Raw genomic sequence first — 22800 nt, 5'->3', positions numbered from 1 at the left:
ATTTTTAGTGTCAATAACCTTTTCACACTGAAGAACGCGTGTCAACGCAGGTTTTTGGTTCCTCGTTTGCTCAGCATCAGGGCTCATTCAAGCTTCCAGCAGACCCGGGTCTGAACTTCCGCTGTGAGGCTGCATGCCTGTGTTTTACTCTCTTGTACGTCATCACACTGACAACGTCATCATTTCACATAAACGTGCGCTGGAACACTGAGAGGTAAACAAACGACAACATGGACGTCGTCTAGTCAAATGTTAGCGTTGTCGTTGCATGCATTGCAATGTTGTCTCTTTTGCAAAGCATTCAAACTCGGCGCAGATGGAAAATGTCCGAGCGCCACTGCAGCGGAGGAGGATGGAGTTTTTGGCTCATCTGGAAGGGAGCTGAAGAAGCTACAGGTGAAGCCTGACAGGCGGCACAGAGACAAGATCAGGATGTGACAGGAAGGTCGCGTGAAACCTGAAACGACGCGGGTTGCCTTTTTCACACTGCAGGCGAGCCGAGCCACTAAACACCCGGGTCGCTTGGCAAGTCGGTCGATGCGTCGACCCTTTCAGAGTGCCAAAAAAACCTGCGTTGACCCACATTTTTGGTGCGGTGTGGAAGGGGCTCAAGTTGAAGTTAGACTTTACTGGCTTTGTTGGCTGACTGGATTTATCTCGATATTCATGTTTCCTGGGTTTGTCAAGTCATTCTGTGTTTACACATCACCAGCATATTCATCAAGAGGGTCCATTAGACTGGAGCTACGTAGCAGGAGTAAATGGACATCCAGCAGTCAGTCAGATTCTATTCAGCGTTGGTGACCACGGCGTCAACTCACCTCAACACCCAGTTGAAGCCCACCTCAGCCAGGTAAAGCTCATGAAAGCTTTCACACTGAAGGTACTCATGACTTCAGGTTTGTTCTCCTCTGCAGTATTCGACAGGATCGCCCTGCATCAGGATGTCACTCCATGTACAATACTGGCAATGGGTTGATCACTTGTTTTTAGCTTTGAATTGTTGATTGCAATTGTTTTGTGAAGCTACATATTACATTTGAATAACTGTGAAATTAATATTTAATTTTAAGTATGGATATGGAATTTAAACAAACAATGGGAACAAGAGGATAAAAGTCAGACGACAGTTTGAAATGCATGTACTTTTATTCTACAGCACAACCAACACACTTTAGGGAGGCACCATCACTCAGAGACGAGCCTCAGAAACAAAACTTTGTCCCGTGGGCTTCACTCCTCATCATGCCCTTTCTTTGAAAAGAGAGAGAGAGAAAAAAAACATGTCAGTAATGAATTATATTCCTTTACATCTTAAAACACAAAAGAAGAATCTCTTTCAATTGATGAGAGGAGGTCCTTTAGATGGTCAGGTTCATTAGCAATATGGAAAAGTTCCTTTGTAATTGTAGCTGTCTGAAGGGACGAGAGGTCAAACTGGCCTGTCGTGATGTTTCACGTTCATTGCTTTGTCTGTCTACAGTCAGCAAGTTTACACAAAAACTATCATGTAATTCAGTTTGGGGGCAGATCTTTTTAAATAATGAAAGATCTTTTTCTAGGGACAGTGCTGTACACAGGCAGCACGGTCCTCACGGTGGCCCCCCAGCAAGAAGGTTGTGGGTGGAGCCCCGGCTGGAGCACGGGGGTCTTTCTGGGTAAGTCTCCATGTTCTCCCTGTTCCTGCTGGGTTCTCTCTGGTACTCCAGCTTCCTCCCACAGTTCAAAGACATCAAGAGGGGACCAGGTTAATCCAGACTCTAAATTGACCGTAGGCGTGGCTGGGAGAGCCAATGGTTGTCTGTCTCTATGTGCTGGCCCTGCCATGGACTGGTGACCTGTCCAGGGGGAAGGCTGCAGAGATAGGCTGCACCCCCACCACCCTGAACAGGATAAGCATTAAAAATGGATAGATGGAGAGCTATTAATGTCCTCGAGATTTGTGGACTTATAGTTTACGATGACAGAATTTATTACGTTATAAGACCAACGCAACCTAAAGTCAACCTATGAAATTCAACCAACACACACAAACACACACACACACACACTCACACACTGAACGAAATCAAGCACTGACCTTTGACCCCACATCCCGACTCTTGGCACGTAGCTTGTTGACCTGAGACTCTGCAATATCAGCTCTCTCTTCAGCTTCATCAAGCTCATGTTGAATCTTACGGAACTTGGTGAGGTTGCTGTTGGCCTGCTCCTCCTGCAGGCACACATTGTCCTCATGACCAATCACTTCTATTCAGTTCATGTTGTTTGTGAATCAAAGCAACAGTAATTAAAACGTGCTTTTTAAAAATGCTGGACCACCCAACCCTACAGCAATATCATTTTTCAATTTGAATGTTAAATGTAAACTAAATGTATATCATAAGATACATCTGTAATGATACGCAGATGGATTGTTTGCACTGTCTGTTTAAATATGAAGTTATTATTTTAAAAGCATTATTAATGCGCTGTAAGATTTCACCCCCAAAAAATTGGCCTCATCACATGACTCGAATCAGCTGATACTGAAGATAAACACAGGTGCTCCTCTGCTCTTTTTCTTTATGGGCTTCTCTACAATGCTGAGGGTTCTTACAGCTTCCTCAGAAGTCCTCTTGTAGGATTTGACTTTCAGCTGGAGCTTGTCCACAAGGTCTTGCAGACGGGCAAGATTCTTGCGATCCTCTTCTGTCTGGAAACCAAGCCACTTTAATCTTAGAAGCAACAAGACTTCCAGTGCACCACATCTTTCTCTGATTAACTGAAACATACTTGGTAGGTCAGTTCCTTGATTCTTCTCTCATACTTTCGTATTCCCTTGACAGCGTCACTGGATTTTCTTTGTTCAATTTCGACTTCACTTTCCAGTTCTCTGATCTGTTTGGGGAAAATCATAAAAATTGAATGGTGAGAGAAGATGTCAGTATAAAAGGTTGAGTATTCTCACATGTGGGTGAGCCAAAGGTGTGATGACATTTTCATTTGACTTTCGATAATCTTGACACTCACCCTGGCCTCCAGCTAAAGATCACCATCTCATTTATCTTACAATTGTAAATATTGCCAGATATGACCTGACAAACTCACCCTGGCCTCCAGCTTCTGCACCTGCTTCTTCCCTCCCTTCATGGCGATCTGCTCAGCTTCATCCAGACGGTGCTGCAGGTCTTTGATGGTTTGCTCCATGTTCTTCTTCATGCGCTCCAGGTGAGCGCTGGTGTCCTGTTCTTTCTTCAGCTCCTCTGCCATCATGGCAGCATCAGTAATGGCCTTCTTGGCCTTCTCCTCAGCATTCCTGCACTCCTGAACTGCTTCCTCCACCTCAGTCTGAAGCTGGGATGCATCAGCCTCCAGTTTCTTCTTCTGGTTTAGCAGACTTGTGTTCTGGTCAAATGAGAAGTTTTACTTTGTTTTGTCTTTGTGCTACAGTAAAGTCAAGATAATGGAAAATAATCATATCAAATGCAGTAATTGTGTCCGACCTGGGAGTGCAGTAGCTGCACCCTCTCGCTAACATCCAGCAGCTCTTGCTCAGCAAGTTTCCTGCTTCTCTCTGTTTGCTCCAGAGCAGCCCTCAGTTCCTCCACTTCAGCCTGCAGCAGGTTGTTGCGTCTCTCCACAATGGCAATGTTCTCCTTTAAATCATCATTACCTCGAAGAGAATCATCAAGTTGGAGCTGAAGATCCTGGATTGGATTGAGACATTTGTTAAGATTCAACTCAAACACATTGTAGAAGTTCAAGAAGTTATTTGAACAAGCCTTGTTGTTTGATTATTTTTTTATTGATATAAACTCTACAGTGGCAATTTGTGACCCAAATTTAGCCTGAAATCATTTGATCAAAATTTTCAATTCTATTACAGACATGTACTTCTCCAAAGACTCAGATTAAAAAACAGAGATAATCTGTGGTTCTGTTCAGAAATAACTGAAATGCTACGGTTAGGTGTTTGGAGACTTGTCTTTTGTTTTTGTCTTTTAACAGAAATAGAGCGAGTATGACCCAGAACTGCTGAGAGCAATTTTTCAATCTACCATTTAATAGTTTATAGATCACGGAGATATCATTTATATGCACTCCTCCACCTCAACTCTCAGGCCACTTGATGCAGTTTATCACTCTGCCTTCAGATTTATGGGGAAGATATTGGAACACCATTGTGAGCTATTTGAGAAAGTCGATTGACAGTCTTTAGTTGTTGGAGGGAACAACACAGTAATTTATTTATTTAGAAATTACTTCTTGGCACGTTTCCTGGCTACCTTGCATGTCTTTTTAGTTATAGATCTTGTCTCACTGCATCAGGTTTTATGTCCCCCTGCCGAAGCTCATAAAATCAGAGAAACTAATCCTTTATAATCTGAATTTGAAATTGAACTGAATGCATGTGATTTCCTTGAGTGTGGTTGTCCCATGTGGTGATGGGCTATCTTGTGTATATTGGCTATTTGTCAAGTTGTGGACTGGGTATCACTTTCACTTACAAGAGGTTGAGTCCAGTTGCCTAGTTTGATCATTTTTTGAGAAGGACTGGGTATCAGGTTTTTTTTTTCAATTGTGACCTACTGTGAATTCAGTGTGTGTGTGTGTGTGTGTGTGTGTGTGTGTGTGTGTGTGTGTGTGTGTGTGTGTGTGTGTGTGTACATAGTCTGTTTACATTAAGGTTCAATTATTAAATCATACCGATAGACACAGTATCAGCTCTTGGTTAAAATGCATACCTTCAGATGTGCGTGAACGGACTTCAGTTGTTTCTGGGCCTCAGCTGCCTGCCTGTTGGCCTGGCTTAACTGGATCTCCATCTCATTCAGGTCGCCCTCCATCTTTTTCTTCAGACGGAGGGCCTCGTTCCTGCTGCGTGTCTCAGCCTCAAGAGAACTCTGAAGAGTATCCACAGTTCTCTGGTGGTTTCTCTTTGCTTGCTCCATCTCCTCGTCTTTCTCGGCTAGCTTGCGCTCAATGTCTGCCTTGACCTGATTGAACTCAAGCTGGACCCTAAGAATCTTTCCTTCCTCGTGCTCCAATGAGGCCTGGAAATACAGAAAGCATGTCCATTTAGGAGAATTTCATTTACAAAGCACGTTAACCAGATCAAGTGTAAGCAGGACCTGTAGTTGAACTCGAGGGCAGTGCCTAAGCACTGAGTCTCAAGAACAATTAAGTTGGGCATTAACTATCTCATTCTAGCTCGTCACCCAGAAATGGTGAATGACCGTAAGATAAGGGAGCAGCATTCCAGGCCAGACATGCTAGAGACTCTCATTTCTGCTTTAAATACCTGCAATCTCATTCTTTCAGTGGCTCCTCAAATTTTCTGATGATAGAGAAGGGATACAAAATGACTAGACTGGTAAAATTGAGAGGTTTCCCTTCTCGCTCATGCAGGTAGACAGACTCAACCCTATAGTAAGATGAGAGTGCATGTGTGAGGCACTTGCTTGTTCAAATCATCTACATTGTACCTGTATGTTGTTTGGGTTCCTTCATTAGACAGAACAACAAACCTCTGCCTCCTCCAGAGCTGTTTGGATGTCAGACTTTTCTTGCTCCAGCTGCTTTCGTATCTTCTCAAGCTCATGAATACTCTTTCCACTCTCACCAATTTGTTCAGTGAGCTCAGATATTTCCTCTAAGGGTCAAAATAGAACAAAGTGCTGTGTATACGTATATAAAATATACATTCATTTTTAATACTTCTTTGCTAACAAAGATATCTTTACTCTTGCTAAGTGCGTTTACTTCATCATAAATGATTCCCACTGTGGCCCCAGAACCCTCTATACCACTGAACAATCTCCTCCTTCTCCCAGCTCCTCACCGTACCAACAACCTGCTCCTTCAAGCTCCTCCCCAAACCCCTCCTATAGAAGTGCCATCTTGTCCTCGGAAAATTTCTTCCCAACCTTTTCAACTTGTCACTCACAAAAAAGTATTGTCCCCTCTACCTTCAAAACTGTCACTGGCTTGATCCATTGAGCCTCAACTCCCTGAACTTATCTCCCCTTCCCCCGGAAAACTTTGGAACACCTTGTTGCCACACAAGTCAAAATCCCCCTGCTCTCCAATAGCTTACCTGAACCCCTCCAGGCTGGTTTTCATCAACTCCCCAGCACAAACGCACACCTCCACAGAGTACTCAAAAATGTCCTCACTCGTGCTGACAAGTGCTGCCCGAGCACTCAAAGGAAACCTTTGAAACTGTGAGCGATAACATCTTGTTGATATTGTCTTGATTGATTGATTGATTGATTGATTGATTGTGTTTGTTTTAAACAGTAAAAATAAAGACAGGAACAAGAAAATAGATAAATTATCAGACTGATAAACAAATACACAACAAAATGTAAACAAAACACATACTTGAAACGGGGTAAAAGGAAGCGTTCTACTTTATCTCCTTTCACAACCCTTCCTCTGGTACGTCCACAGTCTCACAAGGTGTTCCACAAGATCCTGTACTCAGCCCATTCCCCTTCATCATCTGCATCATACCTCTTGGTCTACTTTCACCATTACGCCGATGATACTCTGGTTTACCATTTACAATTTAAAATCTCCCACACAAGCCACTCCTCTCCACAATCAACTTATGACTGTTGGCAAAAAAATCCTGGATGCAACAAAACATCTCAACAGTGAAAAAACTCAACTCCTCATCAGTTCCAAGACAACCTTCAGCAAAGTAGATAACAACCTCGATAAATAAAGCATCTCACTTCTGTATGGCATCAACGCTAGCTCCATCAATGGACTCCATCATACCCAAACTTATTTGTCTTTAATGAATTTTGGTTAAGCAACTTTGAGTTCTAAAAGCACTTTATGAATTTTATTTACTTTTTTAAAAAAATGTATTATGACTGACCTTGTAAGTTCTTGTTCTCTCTCTTCATGGTCTCCAGATGATCCAGAGATTCTTCATAAGAGTTCTTCAGTTTGAAGAGCTCAGTGCTCAGAGCTCTGGCTTCCTTCTGAGAGCCTTCCAGCTCACACTGAGACTCCTCATACTTCTGCTTCCACTCAGACACAACCTGAAAATAGTCCATGTCTTAGATGATCAATTGTGCCTAGTTTGAAAATAACAAGAATGAGATTAACACCTTATCAAAGTTTCTTTGCTTCTTGTCCAGAGCAGCAGCAGCAGCATTCGACCTCTCCACATCCACCATGAGATCTTCAATCTCATTCTGCAGTCTGTGTTTGGTCTTCTCCAGAGAGGAACATTTAGCATTCACCGCTTCTACAGCCTCCTCGGCGTCCTGCAGACGCTGAGCCAGCTTCTTCCTGGATGATCATGGAATTTATGTAGTGAACTGCTGTCAAACTTTGACAAGTGAGAGTAGCTGTGACTTACTTGGCCTCCTCCAGTTCTTCAGTCCTCTGGATGGCGTCAGTTTCATACTTGGTTCTCCACTGAGCCACCTCAGAGTTGGCCTTTGACATGCTGCGCTGCAGCTCAGCCTTGGCCTCCTGCTCCTCCTCATACTGCTCTCTGAGCAGGTCGCAGTCGTGGCGAGCAGACTGCACTGCATGGGCTAAAGCATTCTTGGCCTAAAAAGACATTGAACATTTACTTGCATCACATTTTACAACACTTCACAAGTACCCTCAAATTTTCCCGACAATGTATTTGCTACCTTGACTTCCTCCTCCAGTTGTCTTTTAAGGTCCTCAATTTGTTGAGTGTAGGACTGTTTTCCTCTGGTCAGTTGAGACACCAGGGAATCCTTCTCCTCAAGCTGCCTTGAAAGCTCACCTAGTTTTACAGAAAAGAATAAAATGAGAGATTCCAAACACAAAACAACTGCACGTGGTTCAAATCAGATCCATACCATTCTCAGTTTGAAGTTTCGCCTTCTGCATGTTAAAGTCATTGATGGTTCGTTGTCCCTCTTCTGCCTTTGCTTTATATTCAGTCATCTGGTCTTCCAGAGTCCTGGACATTTTCTCCAAATTATTCTAAAGAAAACCAGCAATTAGTCATCAAAATGAATGAAAGGAAACTCCCTGACAATAAAGAAATGCTTATCACCTGATGGATAGTAAAAACAATACAACAAACAAAAGTTCACCTTAGTCTTGACAATCTGTTCCATGTTTGAAACCACATCATCCAGTTCCAGTCTGAGCTCGCTCTTCTCCTTCTCCAGTTTCTGCTTGACCCTCTGCAGGTTGTCAATCTGCTCCCCCAGGTCAGCAACACTGTCAGCTTGTTTCTTCCTCAGTGTGGCAGCCGTGGCTTCATGTTGCAGAGTGGCCTCTTCCAGGTCTCTGCGGAGTTTCTGGAACTCAGCCTCTCTCTTCTTGTTCATCTCAATCTGGGCCGTCGTGGCTCCACCAGCCTCCTCCAGCCTCTCACTGATCTCCTCCAACTCTCTGGCCAAGTCTGCTCTTTGCTTCTCCACCTTGGCCCGGGCCGCTCGCTCAGCCTCCAGCTCCTCCTCCAGCTCCTCGATGCGGGCCTAGACCAAAATAAACAAAAAAGCAATAAATAAAAAACAGGATTTGAATATGACATTGTTGCATTTGCACATCTTACATCCCTGTACAACAGCATTGTGTTCAACACTACCTGCAACTCCTTCAATTTTTTCTGGAGCTGGGCACTCATTGCTTGTTCATCTTCTACTTTGCCATTGAGTTGGCTAATTTCAAAATCTTTCCTGTGAAAGTAAATAATCAAAAATGTGTCAGTCAACACGAAATTTGAAATATACTGATGTATTCAAAGCTGAAATTTACAAATTACTTTTTCAGCCTCTCTTCAAGTTGCTGCTTGTCATTTTCCAGGTCCATGATACTCTCTTGAGCTAACTTCAGGTCTCCCTCAAGCTTTCGCTTCACTCTCTCAAGGTCCATACGTACTTTCTTCTCCTGCTCGAGGGACCCTTCGAGCTGTGGAGGATCATAATTAAAGCCTTTCACTGTCAACTCATTTACTCTAAATAGCAATAAGAGCAGGATTCTTACATCATCCACTTGCTGCTCCAGCTTAGCCTTGGCCTTGGTCAGAGTGTTGACTTTGTCTTCTTCACTCTGCAGGTCATCCAGCGTTTGCTGATGAGCTTCCTGTAAGGCTTTCTTCTCCTTGGTCAACTTGGCAATGATTTCATCCAGGGCAGCCATTTCCTCAGTCAGGTTCTTCACCTGTTTTCACAGGTCATTTAACAGGTATGCTGTTTTATATGAATACAATAATTACAAATGTTTCATGGTACCTTGTTCTCAGTGGCATGTTTCTCTTTCTCCACTTTAGCCAGAGTTAACTCCAAGTCATCAATGTCTTTCTTCAGCTCAGAGCACTCGTCCTCCAGTTTCCTCTTCTTCGCCGTCAGTTCTGCATTCATCTCCTCCTCATCCTCCAGTCTCTCTGTCAGCTCTTTGATTTTAGCCTCCAGCTGAATCTTGCTCTTGATCAGCCCCTCACATCTTTCTTCAGCATCACACAGACTATCTTGCTCCTGTTATTATCAGAAATTCATATTGTGAGGCATTGACAGACTTCGTGTTGTAGTCATGTTTGTAATGACAGGTAGCAAACTCACCGTCTGAACTTGCAGCTGCAGGTCATTCTTCTCTTGTAGAAGAGAAACCATTTTTTCCTCCAGTTCCTTCCTCCGGGCCTCTGATTTTGCATAAGCCTCTTTCAGCTTGGTAAATTCCTCCTTCATGTTGGCCATTTCCTTCTCAGTCTCAGCTGACTTCAGCAAAGGTTTGATCTTAAAGAACATCTTCATCCAGGGCCAATTCTTGACCCCCATGAAGGCACGGATGTTCCACTGGATCACAAGGAGAGCATCTCTGTTGACACAGGGTTATTTTTGTCTTTAAAAGCATTCACAACAGGGAAATTCAAAAGTTACATTTTCATCAAACACAAATTAACTCTGATCCATCACAATATTCTCCTGAATGTGATGTTTTCTGCAAGTGTAATTGTATTGTTTTGTTCATGTATTTACAGTACATGTTCATTTGTTTTTGGTGACAGAGTTTGGCCCTGCAGTGAGCACTTGCCTGCGTTCAACAATCTTTTGGAATTCAACTCTTGCCAGATGACCACGTGCCCGGGATTGGATGCCAGTAATGATCAGTGCTAAGCGGTCATCTCGCATCTCCTCTAGCTGACCCAGTAGTCCAGCTTTGAAAAACACCTTAGATTGGATAGTTAGTCATTTAATATCTTTCAGTGCAGTCAGTCTCCTGATCAACACTGAAAATGCCTACCTTGGTGTGCCCCAGTCTATACTGAGTATGGTCGATATCCAGAGAACCTAACAGTTTATCTGCAGCCTTCTTGTTGTCAATGAACTGTCCCTCAGGAATGGCATTAGGGTTCAAAATACGGTACCTTGACAAAAATGTAACAGACGAAACATGTAAAATTATCTTTCAAGACATGTCAGCACTTCTGGCGATATAATCACTTGAAGCTTCAAATGTTTTCTTTTTTTTGTTTTCATCAGATGTAAAAACCTCTGTTTGAAATCTCCATAGAGGATCCTGTTGGGGAAGCCCTTTCTGCAGATCCTGATGCCCTCCAGAACGCCGTTACAGCGCAGCTGGTGCATCACCAGAGGGTTCTCCATGGCCCCTGGAGTCTTGGTCTCATTGGGGATGATGCAGCGTACAAAGTGAGGGTGAGTAGACCTCAAGTTGGTCATCAGCTTGTTCAGGTTCTCCTGTGAGTTAGTAGTTAATAAGAGTTTGGTAATTATGTTGAGTTGTAGCTCAGAGATGGTATGTGCACACTACTGGACATAAATTGTTGGGTTAAGACATTTTTTGATTATTGAAGATCTGTGCAGTTTGATAGTAACCTTGCACCTTCAAGTGATGAGTGTGAGATTAACGCTCACCTCGAAACGTACATCCACAACCATGATGTGGACAAGATGATGCTGCTAAGTTGAAATGTCACTCTAAAAAAATCTTACCCTATGCAAAGCTGATACAGTTTGGAAGGAGGAGCCTTTTTTCTTTTGCCCACCTTTGCCCTTGCCACCGCTGTCTTGAGCTAAATGAATATATAAAAAATAGGAACTCTCAACTGCAATCCACATCAAACTGTACAAATCTGTACTGAAACAATCAACATCAAGATCTTAACCATGATTATTCTATTGACACTAAATTTTAATTGATTTACATCAAATTTACTCATTACTCAACCTACCTGAATCAGCTCCAGAATACCCGGCAAAAAGGAGGGATAATAGTTTGAGAGTAGATTTCTGGTAAAGACCAACAACAGTCTCATTTAGAGGGTCCTTGTTCTTCACCAGCCAGTTGTTGATGTTATAATCAACAACTCCAGCATAGTGTGCCAGGGCAAAATGGGCCTCTGGTTTCCCTTTGACAATTCTGGGCTTCTGGAAGTTGTTGGATTTCCCCAGATGGTTGTCATAGAGCTTAGCTTTGAAGGTGGTATCACTGGCTTTGGGGAACATGCACTCCTCTTCAAGGATGGACATGATCCCCATTGGCTGAGGAGAACAAAAAGAATAACAAAATCATAATTTTGTTTTGGCTTTCTATGTGTAGTATATATTTTGCCTGTGCAAAACTTTAACACAAACAATTTGACTTCGGGTAGGTCGGTGTTGCCCTGATCTGTTGGTCCATGGACGCCACTAGACCTCTGAAGGTGTCCAGTTGTGTCACCAAGAAATTTACAGCAGAATTATTTTCCCACCACATCTCACTGATGCCAGATCAGATTGGTCTTTGGAGGCCAAACTCAAGCCTTTGAGCTTTTGTCATGTTGTGTGCCAAAAATGTGGTCGTGTGTGTTATCCTGCTGTGCCATGTCAGTGCCAGCAGGGACATTGTTGTCATGAAATGATGTGCTGTTGGTCGGTCATTCAGATCAAACTAACATCTGCAGGACTTCCAGTAAAATTCTATCACAGTGTCCAACATCCACATGTTGTGAAGCAGTGGTTGTCTGAAGGTGTGTCCACACCAAACACAATGCGAATGTTTCAGAACGTTAAGATTACATGTAAAGTCTATGTAGCGAGGCTAATAGAGACAAATTCGCATTTTGATGATGGAAAGAAACAGTGGAAATAAATTCTCCTCATGTGCGAAAGACTTTTTGTGAATGATGTGAATAAAAACAAATGATCCAGCGATCAAATTTGCGGGAATAAAGTGACGCGAAAATTTGCCTCACTTTTGGAGTGAACATGCCTTTAAACTGTTTCACGGGAGGTTCAGGGAACTGAGGAGAAAGAACATAGAACAGTTGATGTATGTGTTGCATGGTTGTATTTCAGGGGTCTGGAATCAGAAACTACTAAATGACCCTGGACGGACAATTTGCATTTATTCGGTGCATTCTGAAATTATGTAAAACAGTAATATTAGGCTCGCTGTGCAGTTGACGATATGGTGTCAAATACTATAACAATCCTCTGTAGGCATCCAAAACTAAACTATAAATAATGCAAGTAGCATTCATTATTTATTATTCCACCATCTCAGACTTGAAAACTTTTGATGTAAAAGATGAACATGTTTCACCTTTGCTCTCTGGTCCAGTTCTAGCAGTGGACACGGGTCAGCATGGGCACCTTGACTGGTAATAAAATCAGCAGCCATACATACAGTAAGATGCAATGCGCAGTGTTCTGATACCTCTCTATTTTAGCCAGCATTAACTTTTTTCAGATATTTGTGCCACAGTAGCTCTTGAGTGGGTTGAGATCTGGCTGGCTTACATCAGTGAGCCCTAGGTGCCCCGACCCAGTCGATGGCTCGCCAGATGTCCACTTTCAAAGCATGTTTGGTCAGTACACTATTTATCACTGCAGTGTAGGACCACAAAACAGTCTCTTGTATGTTTTATACATATTACAACACAGCAGCACTGTATGTCCACCACAATGTGTCCCACATCAACCTCAAAGTAGTTGTGGGTGTATAATAACATATAATACGCATTTTACTGATATGGCTTTTGAAGCAAATAACTCACCTTTTCAATCAGGTCTATGCAGGCCTGCAAGTCCATACCAAAGTCAATAAATTCCCATTCAATTCCCTCTTTCTTGTACTCTTCCTGCTCCAGTACAAACATGTGGTGGTTGAAAAACTGTTGCAGTTTTTCATTGGTGAAGTTGATGCACAGCTGCTCAAAGGTGTTGAACTGGCATGAGGAAAAAACTGTAAGACATCTCCTCATTTCAGACAAGTTTTGACTCCAACAAAATCTCTCACGTCAAAGATCTCGAACCCAGCGATGTCCAGTACACCAATGAAGTACTGGCGAGGCTGCTTGGTGTCCAGAGACTGATTGATTCGCACAACCATCCACAGAAACATCTTCTCATACACTGACTTGGCCAGAGCGCCGATTGCATAGTAGACCTAGGGAAATAATTGGTGAATGATTAATAATATCTTAAAAACTGAATTTTTTATTTTTCCTGTAAAAACAAGTCTCTAAAGGCTCCCTTCAGTTCTTTACCTGAGCGACAGTTTGTCCCTTGGTGACCCACTCGTTTCCTACTTTGACTCTCGGGTGACAGAGACCTTTGATGAGGTCAGCAGAGTTCAGACCCATCAGATAAGCTACTTTGTCAGCATCTGAGGAGAAGAGGACATGGACAAATCACACACACACACACATCTACATATGAGCGCTGCCTCTTTAGCCTGGCACTGGATGGCTGCATTTCTCATCCCCTCAGGGTTTTCCAGATGCAGTGAAAGTCACAGCAGTGGTGATGAACATGACAGACGTCAACAATTGGGCACACTCCATCAAACATGTGAGTAGTGATGGATATACACTTACAGCCAGCCATAACTTTATCAAAACAATGGAGAATCGTTGGGTGGAGGTTCATTGAAGGAGGGAGGTGCTGGACCTGCTCTACTTGTCTTGAAAGAGGCAGGGGAGAAATTGGTTGGGGTTTGGTGCCGTACAGATAAACCTGACCAAACTTAACTTAGATATATATATATATATATATATGTATATATATATATATATATATATATATATATATATATATATATATATATATATTAAGGCATCTATTCTTTGTAGTTGTAGTAGTAGTAGTAGTAGTAGTAGTGTGAAGTTGAGTTTTAACCTGAAAACTTGCAATCTTACCTTTTTCAAGCTTTTTTACTGGAACTTGTGTTTCTCCAGTGACCATTGAGCAAATTACAGAGTGGTGGTCTCAAAGTCTTTTAAGTTCTGTATGCCCTGACGAACCCTCATATTCCTACTGTAAGCCTGCCCTGCCCCTAAAAGGCCTTTTTTCCAACCCAGGAGGAAAAGGTCATTGACCTACTGGGTGTACATCTCAGAAGAGCCACACCTTGCAGATTGAGGGTTGGAGAGACACTGAAGACTGGTTTCTTTTTGATGGATGGTTTGTGGCTATTTGTTACTCCTTGACTATGACATCTTTTCTGTACCTGTAACGTTTAAAGTCTTTGGAAACCTGAGTGTTTGCCAGTGCATAAGAACATTTCAAGAATGCATATTTAACATACTGTGTCACCAAATGTTAAACAAAAACCTTCATGCTGAAAGAACTGAAAAGAGATTTGCTTATGGTATACTATTCATGTCACAAAGAAATCCTGTACTGATGACCATAAAAGTTGTCGTTTTGGGGATAAATTATCAATGTTTAAATGTGGAGAACCCTGTTTCCTACTCAACAGCAACATTGCTAGAGGAAATGGTCATGATAATGATCAAATTCCAGTCGCATTCCCTCACCTTCAGTGCCGTCGGCCTCGGCCTGCTCCTCGCGCTGCTTGTTCTTGAACTTCATGTTACCGTAATGCATGATGGCGCCAGTCAGCTTGTAAATGCTGTTCTTCTCTTCTTGAGTGAAGCCCAGCACATCAAAGGCATCCTGGGGAAGACCAAGTCATGTCATTAAGCTGCATAAATAAGGGAAAATACCAAGATGGTCTCTTTAAAACACTAAACATGCCTTTATCATAATGGCACGGTCTTCGAGGCCTGGAGAACCCACATCAAACCTTCACCTGTCCCTCTCTCACCTGCACATGTTGCAGCCCACAGAGAACGTGGCTGTATAAAAGGGGTGTAATTTTAGCTCTTAATATTTGCCAAGGCTCGGGGAACATAAGACATAACTGAAGACCAAGATTTTTTCGAAGCATATTCTTTTGGAACTATTTTCAGTCTTTGTATGCATGTCATTGCTTTCATGAAAGTTGAGGGTGTTACAGCCTGAAAAGAATAAACAGGCTCCAGGGGAGCCGCAACATATGAGACGACACCCAGGAGGTTTTTAAGAAAGGACAGTTGTTTTTATTTTCAATGAAATCTCAGAGATCGTCCATCAGGTTCTGAGGAACAAGAGACAAAAGAAGAAAGAAGAAAAACAACCACCAAAGAGAAAAAACGATCAACAGGGCTGGAGAGGTCGGCCAAACTAAACATAAAGTGGTCCACGCTGAACCAGCCCACTTAGGGCCGTCGGACTCAGCGTTTCCCCTGGCAGGAATGAGAACTAGAAACAAAACTGAGAACTGGACTACCGACTCTCCAGCCCAAAACCAAAAACCTCCCAGCTTAGCCGCTGGCACACGGGTCAGAACCCACAACCAGGACCACAACTCACAACCACAACACCATCGTCAGAAGATGCTTAAGCCACGGAGAGAGCCACGTCTCACCAAACTGCCACCTCCTGGCATCAGAGCCACACAACACAAACAAGAGAGGGAGAGGGGCGAGTGCCTGAGAGCACCGCCTTATAAGGCGCGCCCCCGACGAAGGGACTGCCCTCAGGTGCGCCGACAACAGCTACAACAACAGTACCACAACTTACCAGCAGAGGGCATACGCACCGCAACTGGCCGTCCGCAACAAGATCAAAATCAAGGTTTGTATTCACTATGATCCACTTACATTCAAAGATCATGGGTATTTTGATATAAAACATCACAATCTGCTGGAGTTCTGCGTGCGCCTACACCCTCCCTGGGCTGCAACAACATCTGAGGGTGGAAGATTCCCATCGGTGGAATGTTGATAGAAAAGGCCAGATGATTCATGGAATCTGAATGTGACTCCCTGATGACGCAGCTGGCAGAAAATGTTACCTCAACACTGGAAAACATGTAAAAACGTCCTAAGGCTGTTCAAACATTTCCAATACAACACTGACTGCACTATTCTGAGAATATTTTGGGGACGTTGTTGAATATGTATTCCACAGTCTGTTGCCTCAAACAACAACATGAGAATGTTTTCCTACATTTAGGAAGAACATTGAAATGAAAAACTTGGGGGAAAAAATTACCAGAACATTACACATAACACTGCCTTAACATTTCCGAACAAAACTTTTCTAGTTGAAGATGGTTTGATGCCCTTAATGGCCATGGATTAGGCAGCAGGTCAAGGCAGGTTGGGGTGGGATGTCAGTGCCGTGTGCAGATATTCCATATCCATGTACATGGAGTCAGCCAAAGATCCACAGGAACACTTTAAAGCTCTTTATCGTATTATGCCTACTAAAATGTAGTTGAGTAGATATATAAAACAAAGACAAATTTTCGGCATAAATGAAAAAAAAGTACTTCAAAATAAGTACAGTAAAAAAACTTAAATGTGTTTTCCAGCCATTACAAACACTATATATCACCTATTGATAGCAATTAAGGCTTTCGTACTTGGTAATTACATTTTATGACTGAATTAGTTACTCTTCATTATAAAACCAACTATTACCATGTTATTACTGAGCTAGATTGTGTATGCCCAGGAATGTGTTTGACATTTTAAAAGTGTTGAAGCCATGAATGGATAAGATTTTCAGCTTCAGCTCACATCAGTGGCCATCAGCTCCTCGGCATCATTAATGGAAGCGACTGTCGTCTCTCCTTGGGAGATGAAGGCGTAGTCGTAGGGGTTGTTGGTGATCAGCAGCATTTCTAAAATGATGGTGCATTAAGATAGGAAGAGGAAGAATTTTATGATACAATGCATATTTGTACAGTAAGACTTATCGGTCATGGATTTGTACCCTTACCCAGAAGTTCAGGCTTGACCTGAGACAAGATCTGGTAGAAAATGTGGTAATCTCTCTCAGCTTTGAGCTGGTAGGTCACACGGGACTTTTCCAGAAGGTCTGTTAGAGAAGTCACTTGTTATGGTGGTACATTGATAGGTTGATAGATCAGGCTTTTAGCAGCTGATAAGCACTTTCATGAATACCTTAAAAACCAAGCTACTTACAAGTTTCAATATCAGCAGAGGCCAATTTTCCTCGGTTATCAAAATGAATGCGGATAAATTTACCCTAAACAAAGGAGAGGCACTTGTTCATTCCTCCGGATGCACATCAGTGGAAAACTTTCTCTTCAGAAGCCCACAGACACTCACAAATCTGGAGGAGTTGTCATTCCTGATGGTCTTGGCATTCCCAAAGGCCTCCAGAGCAGGGTTAGCCTGGATGATCTGGTCCTCCAGGGTGCCCTGATGTTTTTGAGAGAGAGACACATATAATCATAAGATGTAGTTTTCTTTGCAATTGAAGTTTTAAGTTCTTTTAACAACTATGCATTTGATTGGGATTTATTCCTAAATGTATTTTGCAGTAAAAACCTTTTTCTCTGCAGCTGGATCTTTCTTCCCACTCGGAACAGCAGCGATGCTGGCAAAGTACTGAATGACACGCTTGGTGTTGACAGTCTTTCCAGCACCAGATTCTCCGCTGAGTAGAGACACAACAACTTAGACAAAAACCAACCACCCTAAAGCACTGAGGAAGTTTGTTCACTTACGTGATGAGAATTGACTGATTTTCTCTGTCTGTAAGTCAAAGAAATGATCCCAATATCAGTAACGAGTGATGTAAGAATGTCATATTCAAACCAGGTAACTGCCTAAATATAGATGGCACCTGACAGCATGTACTGGTAGGCGTTGTCAGAGATGGAGAAGATGTGAGGCGGAGCTTCAGTCCTCTTCTTCCCTCTGTAGGCAACAACCACCTCCTGGTTGTAGACTGGCAGCCACTTGTAGGGGTTGACGGTGACACAGAACAGCCCTGAGTAGGTCTGACACAGAAGAGAGGATGGAGCTGTCACATGCTGACATGTCTCTGTCTGTGGACGCAGGTGAACCATGAGGCTACGGGCTTACATAGATCATCCATGCTGCGTAACGCTCTTTGAGGTTAAACAGCACCGCTGGTTCATGCAGGAAGGTGAACATGGCCATGTCTTCAATCTTATCAAACTTGGGTGGGTTCTGAGGGTGTACGTCACACTCCTTCACTGTCACGGTCTGCACAAACAACACAGCACATCAAAAGCAGAGACTGAGACTAGGGTTGCCACACAGGTGAGCTACAATGATCCACATGTGGAAGAATGTACCTTCCCAAACTCCGTTTCAGCAGTGACTTTGTCTCCATCACGACTAGAGATGGTTGCTTTGACGTACTCCACCTCAGCGTCAGGTACGAAGCATTCCTTCTTCATGTCAAACAGACGAGTCTGGGCTTCTAAGCGCTCCTTGTCTGATTTCCGAAGAAAAGGTGCAGCAGGCCCAAACTCTGCCATGGCAGCGTCACCCATTTTGCAACCTGTTGAGAATGAAAACACCTTTAACAGTTTTTTTCTGTTTGTTCTCTGAGGTACATCCTTGTGTTTGTTCATTGACAATGTTTAATAGAATCAGACAACAGTAAACACAAGAAATCTTGAAAATAAACTAAAATTTTGTTTTCTATAATCCCAAATTGATAACTATGTACACAGATGCTAATTCATTGTCTTCTTATGTTGTTGTATTTAAAAGTCTAAGGATTAACCTCATGTGAGTATAAATATAAGATATCAACTTAAAATGCAAAGGAATACATCAAGCAGAGGCCTATGACAAAGGACACCTCCTCATAAGATGAAAATATCAGAGTCAGAAGAAGTAAAAGTGAACCAATAGTAAGTTCTGTTCTCCAAACTACAAACACAATGATGGATTTCATGACCATTGTCAATACACAGCTGAGACTGATTTTCGTGTCTTAAGTAAAGTAGAAAAGCAAGCAGTTGAAGTGTTTAGCTTACCTTTTGACCGTCAACCTTTGTCTGGAGAAATGATGGACCTGGTGGGTGACACCAGCCTTCCTCCCCATTAATAAAGGTTGTGACAAGGCCAAATATGGTAATGAATATCAGAGACAGGGCATCAAGGTTGTATATCACATTAGGCATTCTCCAAACTGGGTAGAGCCACGTGCTGCTATGTGCTACTTTGATAAGGCAGCCTGGAGGTGAGAGCAGGAGGTGGGGGGCAGCAACAGGCTTCCATCCATCAGGTCTCTCTCTTCTCTTCAAGTCTCCCTCTGAATTAACATCAGCTAGGAACAACAGTTCCAAATAGGTTTGGTGGAAATATCATTGTGATCATATCTTTGTGATATTGTGGTAACCTGAATTAGAGCCTATTCACTCTTTCCTTGTGAGTGTCAGGATAAACACATGATCAGACCTGAATGTACCGTAACAGTACGCAACAGGCTGTTCATCTCTACAGCCAAAGGACAGAGACATGAATCAGAATACAAATATGTGTGTTACTTTTAGAGAATAGGTCCAGTATAACTTTCTGATGATTTATATCTTATCCCTTACGGACATTTTCAGCATAGTCCCGAACCTTAATCTAAATAAAGTGAGTTAGCAGGCAGCCAGGATTTACGAGACATCAAACATCTCCCAGTCAACAATAGTTGGTCAAGTGAGAGGGTGTGAAGTGCAGTTCAAGAGGGACAATAAAGAACTGCAGCTGTTGTCTACAGAGAGACAAGACAAGGCCAAGGTCGCAGCTGTGACTTGGCTTTATCATCACTCACCACTGTTCACGGGTTTGTCGTCACCACCATGGCCTGGCTTTTCCCCCTTCTTTTCAGCTCCTTACTTTACCCCTCAGTAAATAGTAGGAACAAAAATCTCTGTCGCAGCCAACATGGATGTGACCTAAAGACTTGAAAGCCCTCCGACCCCTCCAATCCTATACAAACTAGGCAGTCGCGTGTAAAGACTAATGTTCGGACCAAATGTGCCGCGTATCCTAAGTACCAAGTGTCCATTTCAGTTCTCTCATTCTGCTGAAACTGATTGCTACGTATTGATTCCTTCTTGGGATGGGATTTCATTTCCTAACCCTAAAGGGGCTGGGCACTGACCGCCCGCTCATTGGCAGCATGTTAGCAACCAGCATCAGACTGGAGTGCTTGTTCAATGTAGTTTTGGTTTTGTCAGTGGATACTGTGGAAGCTGACCGCAAGCTAGCAGCTTGCTGCTGCACCACCAATCGCTTCACAGCTTCTTGCTTGTGTTGTACGTCGCTTTGGACAAAAGCGTCTGCTAAATGAAATTGTAGAATTGTAGAACACGCTGGAGATGTGCTCCACAGCTGAATCATGGAGGGACTTGCTGCTGACTCAAAGGTCCCTGAAGTGCTTAGACATTCGTTTTCAGAGATGTGAGCTCCTGCTGCCTTGGCACTCATTATCCACGGCCACAGCATCTTGGTCTACAATGTGGAAGTGTCTTCAAGATGAAGCAACCGTGGATTAAAGGTCTAGTTCTTGTTCAAAGTATTCCTGATATGCGTATAAATATTAGTACAACAGCAAAAGTTTTACATTCCCCTTTTCCAAAAGAGTGACCAATCATTCTCAAGGGCAAAGAGACACAAATGATGCAGTGTCATGACCCACGGTAGGAAAGTGAGGCGTGTGAGCACAGCAGAACAATTCGTTTTTCTTTTGGCCGTTCAAACGCTTTGCTTGTGCCGTTACATCCATCCATGTTCTCATCCTTTCATCCATCCATCCTCCCATCCATCATCCATCCATCCTCCCATCCATCCATCCATGTTCTCATCCTTTCATCCATCTTCCCATCTATCATCCATCCATCCTCCCATCCATCCATCCATATTCTCATCCTTTCATCCATCCTCCCATCCATCATCCATCCATCCTCCCATCCATCCATCCATGTTCTCATCCTTTCATCCATCCTCCCATCCATCATCCATCCATGTTCTCATCCTTTCATCCATCCTCCCATCTATCATCCATCCATCCTCCCATCCATCCATCCATGTTCTCATCCTTTCATCCATCCTCCAATCCATCATCCATCCATGCTCTCATCCTTTGATCCATCCTCCAATGCTCTGATTCTTTCATCCATCCATCCTCCCATCCATGTTCTCATCCTTTCATCCATCCTCCCATCCATCATCCATCCATGTTCTCATCCTTTCATCCATCCTCCCATGTTCTCATCCTTTCATCCATCCTCCAATGCTCTCATTCTTTCATCCATCCATTCTCCCATCAATCCATCCATGTTCTCATCCTTTCATCCATCCTCCCATCCATGTTCTCATCCTTTCATCCATCCTCCCATGTTCTCATCCTTTCATCCTTCCTCCCATCCATCATCCATCCATCCATCCATGTTCTCATCCTTTCATCCATCCTCCCATCCATCATCCATCCATCCATCCATCCTTTCATCCATCCTCCCATCCATTCATCATCCATCCATCCTCCCATCCTTTCATCCATTCATCATCCATCCATTTTCTATACTGCTTATCTGTTAAGGGTGGTGGGGGGGTGGAGCCTATCTCAGCTGACATTGGGTGAGAGGTGAGTTCACCCTGGACGGGTCTCCAGTCCATGGCAGGGCCATCAGGAGCAATTAGGGGTTCAGTATCTTGCTCAAGGACACTTGGACATGGTCACTGGGGGAAGTGGGGATGGAACCAGCGACCCTTCAGTTACTAGACGGTCACACTACCTCTGAGCCACGCCGCCCCTCCTTCAAATTCACTCTCAGCAAATAATGTATACATTTATTTTGATGAAGTCTCAATATGTTGAATGCAGTTATGATGGTCTTACATGAATCTAAAGTGATGCAGTATTTAAATCAGCTTGGAGGTTTGGTTTGAGTTCCTCATCCTTGGAAGTTGCTGAAATAAAACCCGACATGAGCAGTTTGGATGGAGACACAGTGACAGCGGGTGCTGTGAGTGCCCTTGGCCGCTTCTGTTGACACGCCATTGTTTTCTTCTCTTTATCCTTGAGCACAAAGATAACTTGTGAAATTCCTCCTGGCTGCCCTTTGACGGCTTAGCAGCTTATTAACAGCAACAGGTGATAAGACTTGTATGTACTGTATGTAGTCAGATGTTGGATACTACATCATATTGTTGTGTATGTATGTAAGTATGTATGTACATATGTAAGTACATGCTAAATGTACCTGAGCTCAAATTCTTAAAATTAGAACGTGCATCAGCTCAAGTGATGCATTAAGGAGCAAATCAAGCTGAAAGGGAGGACGGGTCAAAGAATATAACTCAGGTGTCCTCCAACTCTCTGCTGCTCATCATCCTGCATTCCTTCCTGTCATTGTCATCATCATTACATCCTTCTAGCCCATGGAACACCACCGTCTTTGCATACCCCTCAGCCTATTCCAAGCTCAAGCACTCTGCCCTCCGTTGAAGGTCTCATTCCCAGCTGTCCACAGGCCTTTCAAGTCTGGTTTTATGATCACATGAGGACACAAGTGAAGGTGCGAGACACCTTGCCTCAACTTGAGTGTGAAACCTGAGCCGACAAGGCTATTGTTAGGGTTTGTCTTTGTAATTGTGAAAGGTCACTTCTAAGGGGTTTAGCTCAGTAGGCAGAGCTCATTGGAACTGCTTGCTTGCTTGTCTTCTTCAGCCTCCCTCACTCAGCCTGTGGA

At 43.1% G+C, this 22800-nt stretch overlaps 1 protein-coding gene across 1 annotated transcript; it reads right to left on the bottom strand.

The window, feature by feature from the left end:
- Positions 1 to 1142: 1142 nt before the first annotated feature.
- LOC147261176 (myosin-7-like) lies at positions 1143 to 19171 on the bottom strand. Its single transcript, XM_086203100.1, has 38 exons — positions 19090 to 19171; positions 18397 to 18605; positions 18161 to 18304; positions 17919 to 18075; positions 17800 to 17827; positions 17621 to 17729; positions 17399 to 17491; positions 17252 to 17315; positions 17046 to 17144; positions 16844 to 16947; positions 14753 to 14891; positions 13481 to 13599; positions 13231 to 13380; positions 12989 to 13159; positions 11183 to 11492; positions 10944 to 11023; positions 10483 to 10688; positions 10234 to 10357; positions 10024 to 10160; positions 9552 to 9807; positions 9225 to 9467; positions 8977 to 9153; positions 8756 to 8901; positions 8579 to 8669; positions 8079 to 8468; positions 7839 to 7965; positions 7644 to 7762; positions 7361 to 7557; positions 7107 to 7290; positions 6872 to 7037; positions 5511 to 5635; positions 4728 to 5036; positions 3486 to 3689; positions 3091 to 3387; positions 2776 to 2880; positions 2600 to 2695; positions 2081 to 2215; positions 1143 to 1254 (listed from the first exon to the last, which is right to left on the bottom strand). The coding sequence occupies exons 2-38, from the start codon at positions 18595 to 18597 to the stop codon at positions 1234 to 1236; spliced, it is 5823 nt and encodes a 1940-aa protein (XP_086059226.1). The 5' UTR covers positions 18598 to 18605; positions 19090 to 19171; the 3' UTR covers positions 1143 to 1233.
- Between the last annotated feature and the right edge of the window lie 3629 nt (positions 19172 to 22800).

The sequence above is a fragment of the Aulostomus chinensis genome, chromosome 5 (assembly GCF_037954235.1).
Source record: "Aulostomus chinensis isolate RoL2024-O1b breed Wild chromosome 5, RoL_Achi_v1.0, whole genome shotgun sequence".
Classification (NCBI taxonomy): domain Eukaryota; kingdom Metazoa; phylum Chordata; class Actinopteri; order Syngnathiformes; family Aulostomidae; genus Aulostomus; species Aulostomus chinensis.
This window is presented reverse-complemented; position numbering and strand designations above follow the sequence as displayed.

What these genes read in the sequence shown, in the direction of transcription:
- LOC147261176 (XM_086203100.1), bottom strand. Translation starts at nt 18,597, where the DNA reads ATGGGTGACGCTGCCATGGCAGAGTTTGGGCCTGCTGCACCTTTTCTT. An exon ending in ATGACAACTCCTCCAGATTT is followed by an intron (nt 17,316 to 17,398) that starts GTGAGTGTCTGT and finishes TCCTTTGTTTAG; the next exon opens with GGTAAATTTATCCGCATTCA. An exon ending in AACAGATTGTCAAGACTAAG is followed by an intron (nt 7,966 to 8,078) that starts GTGAACTTTTGT and finishes GGTTTTCTTTAG; the next exon opens with AATAATTTGGAGAAAATGTC.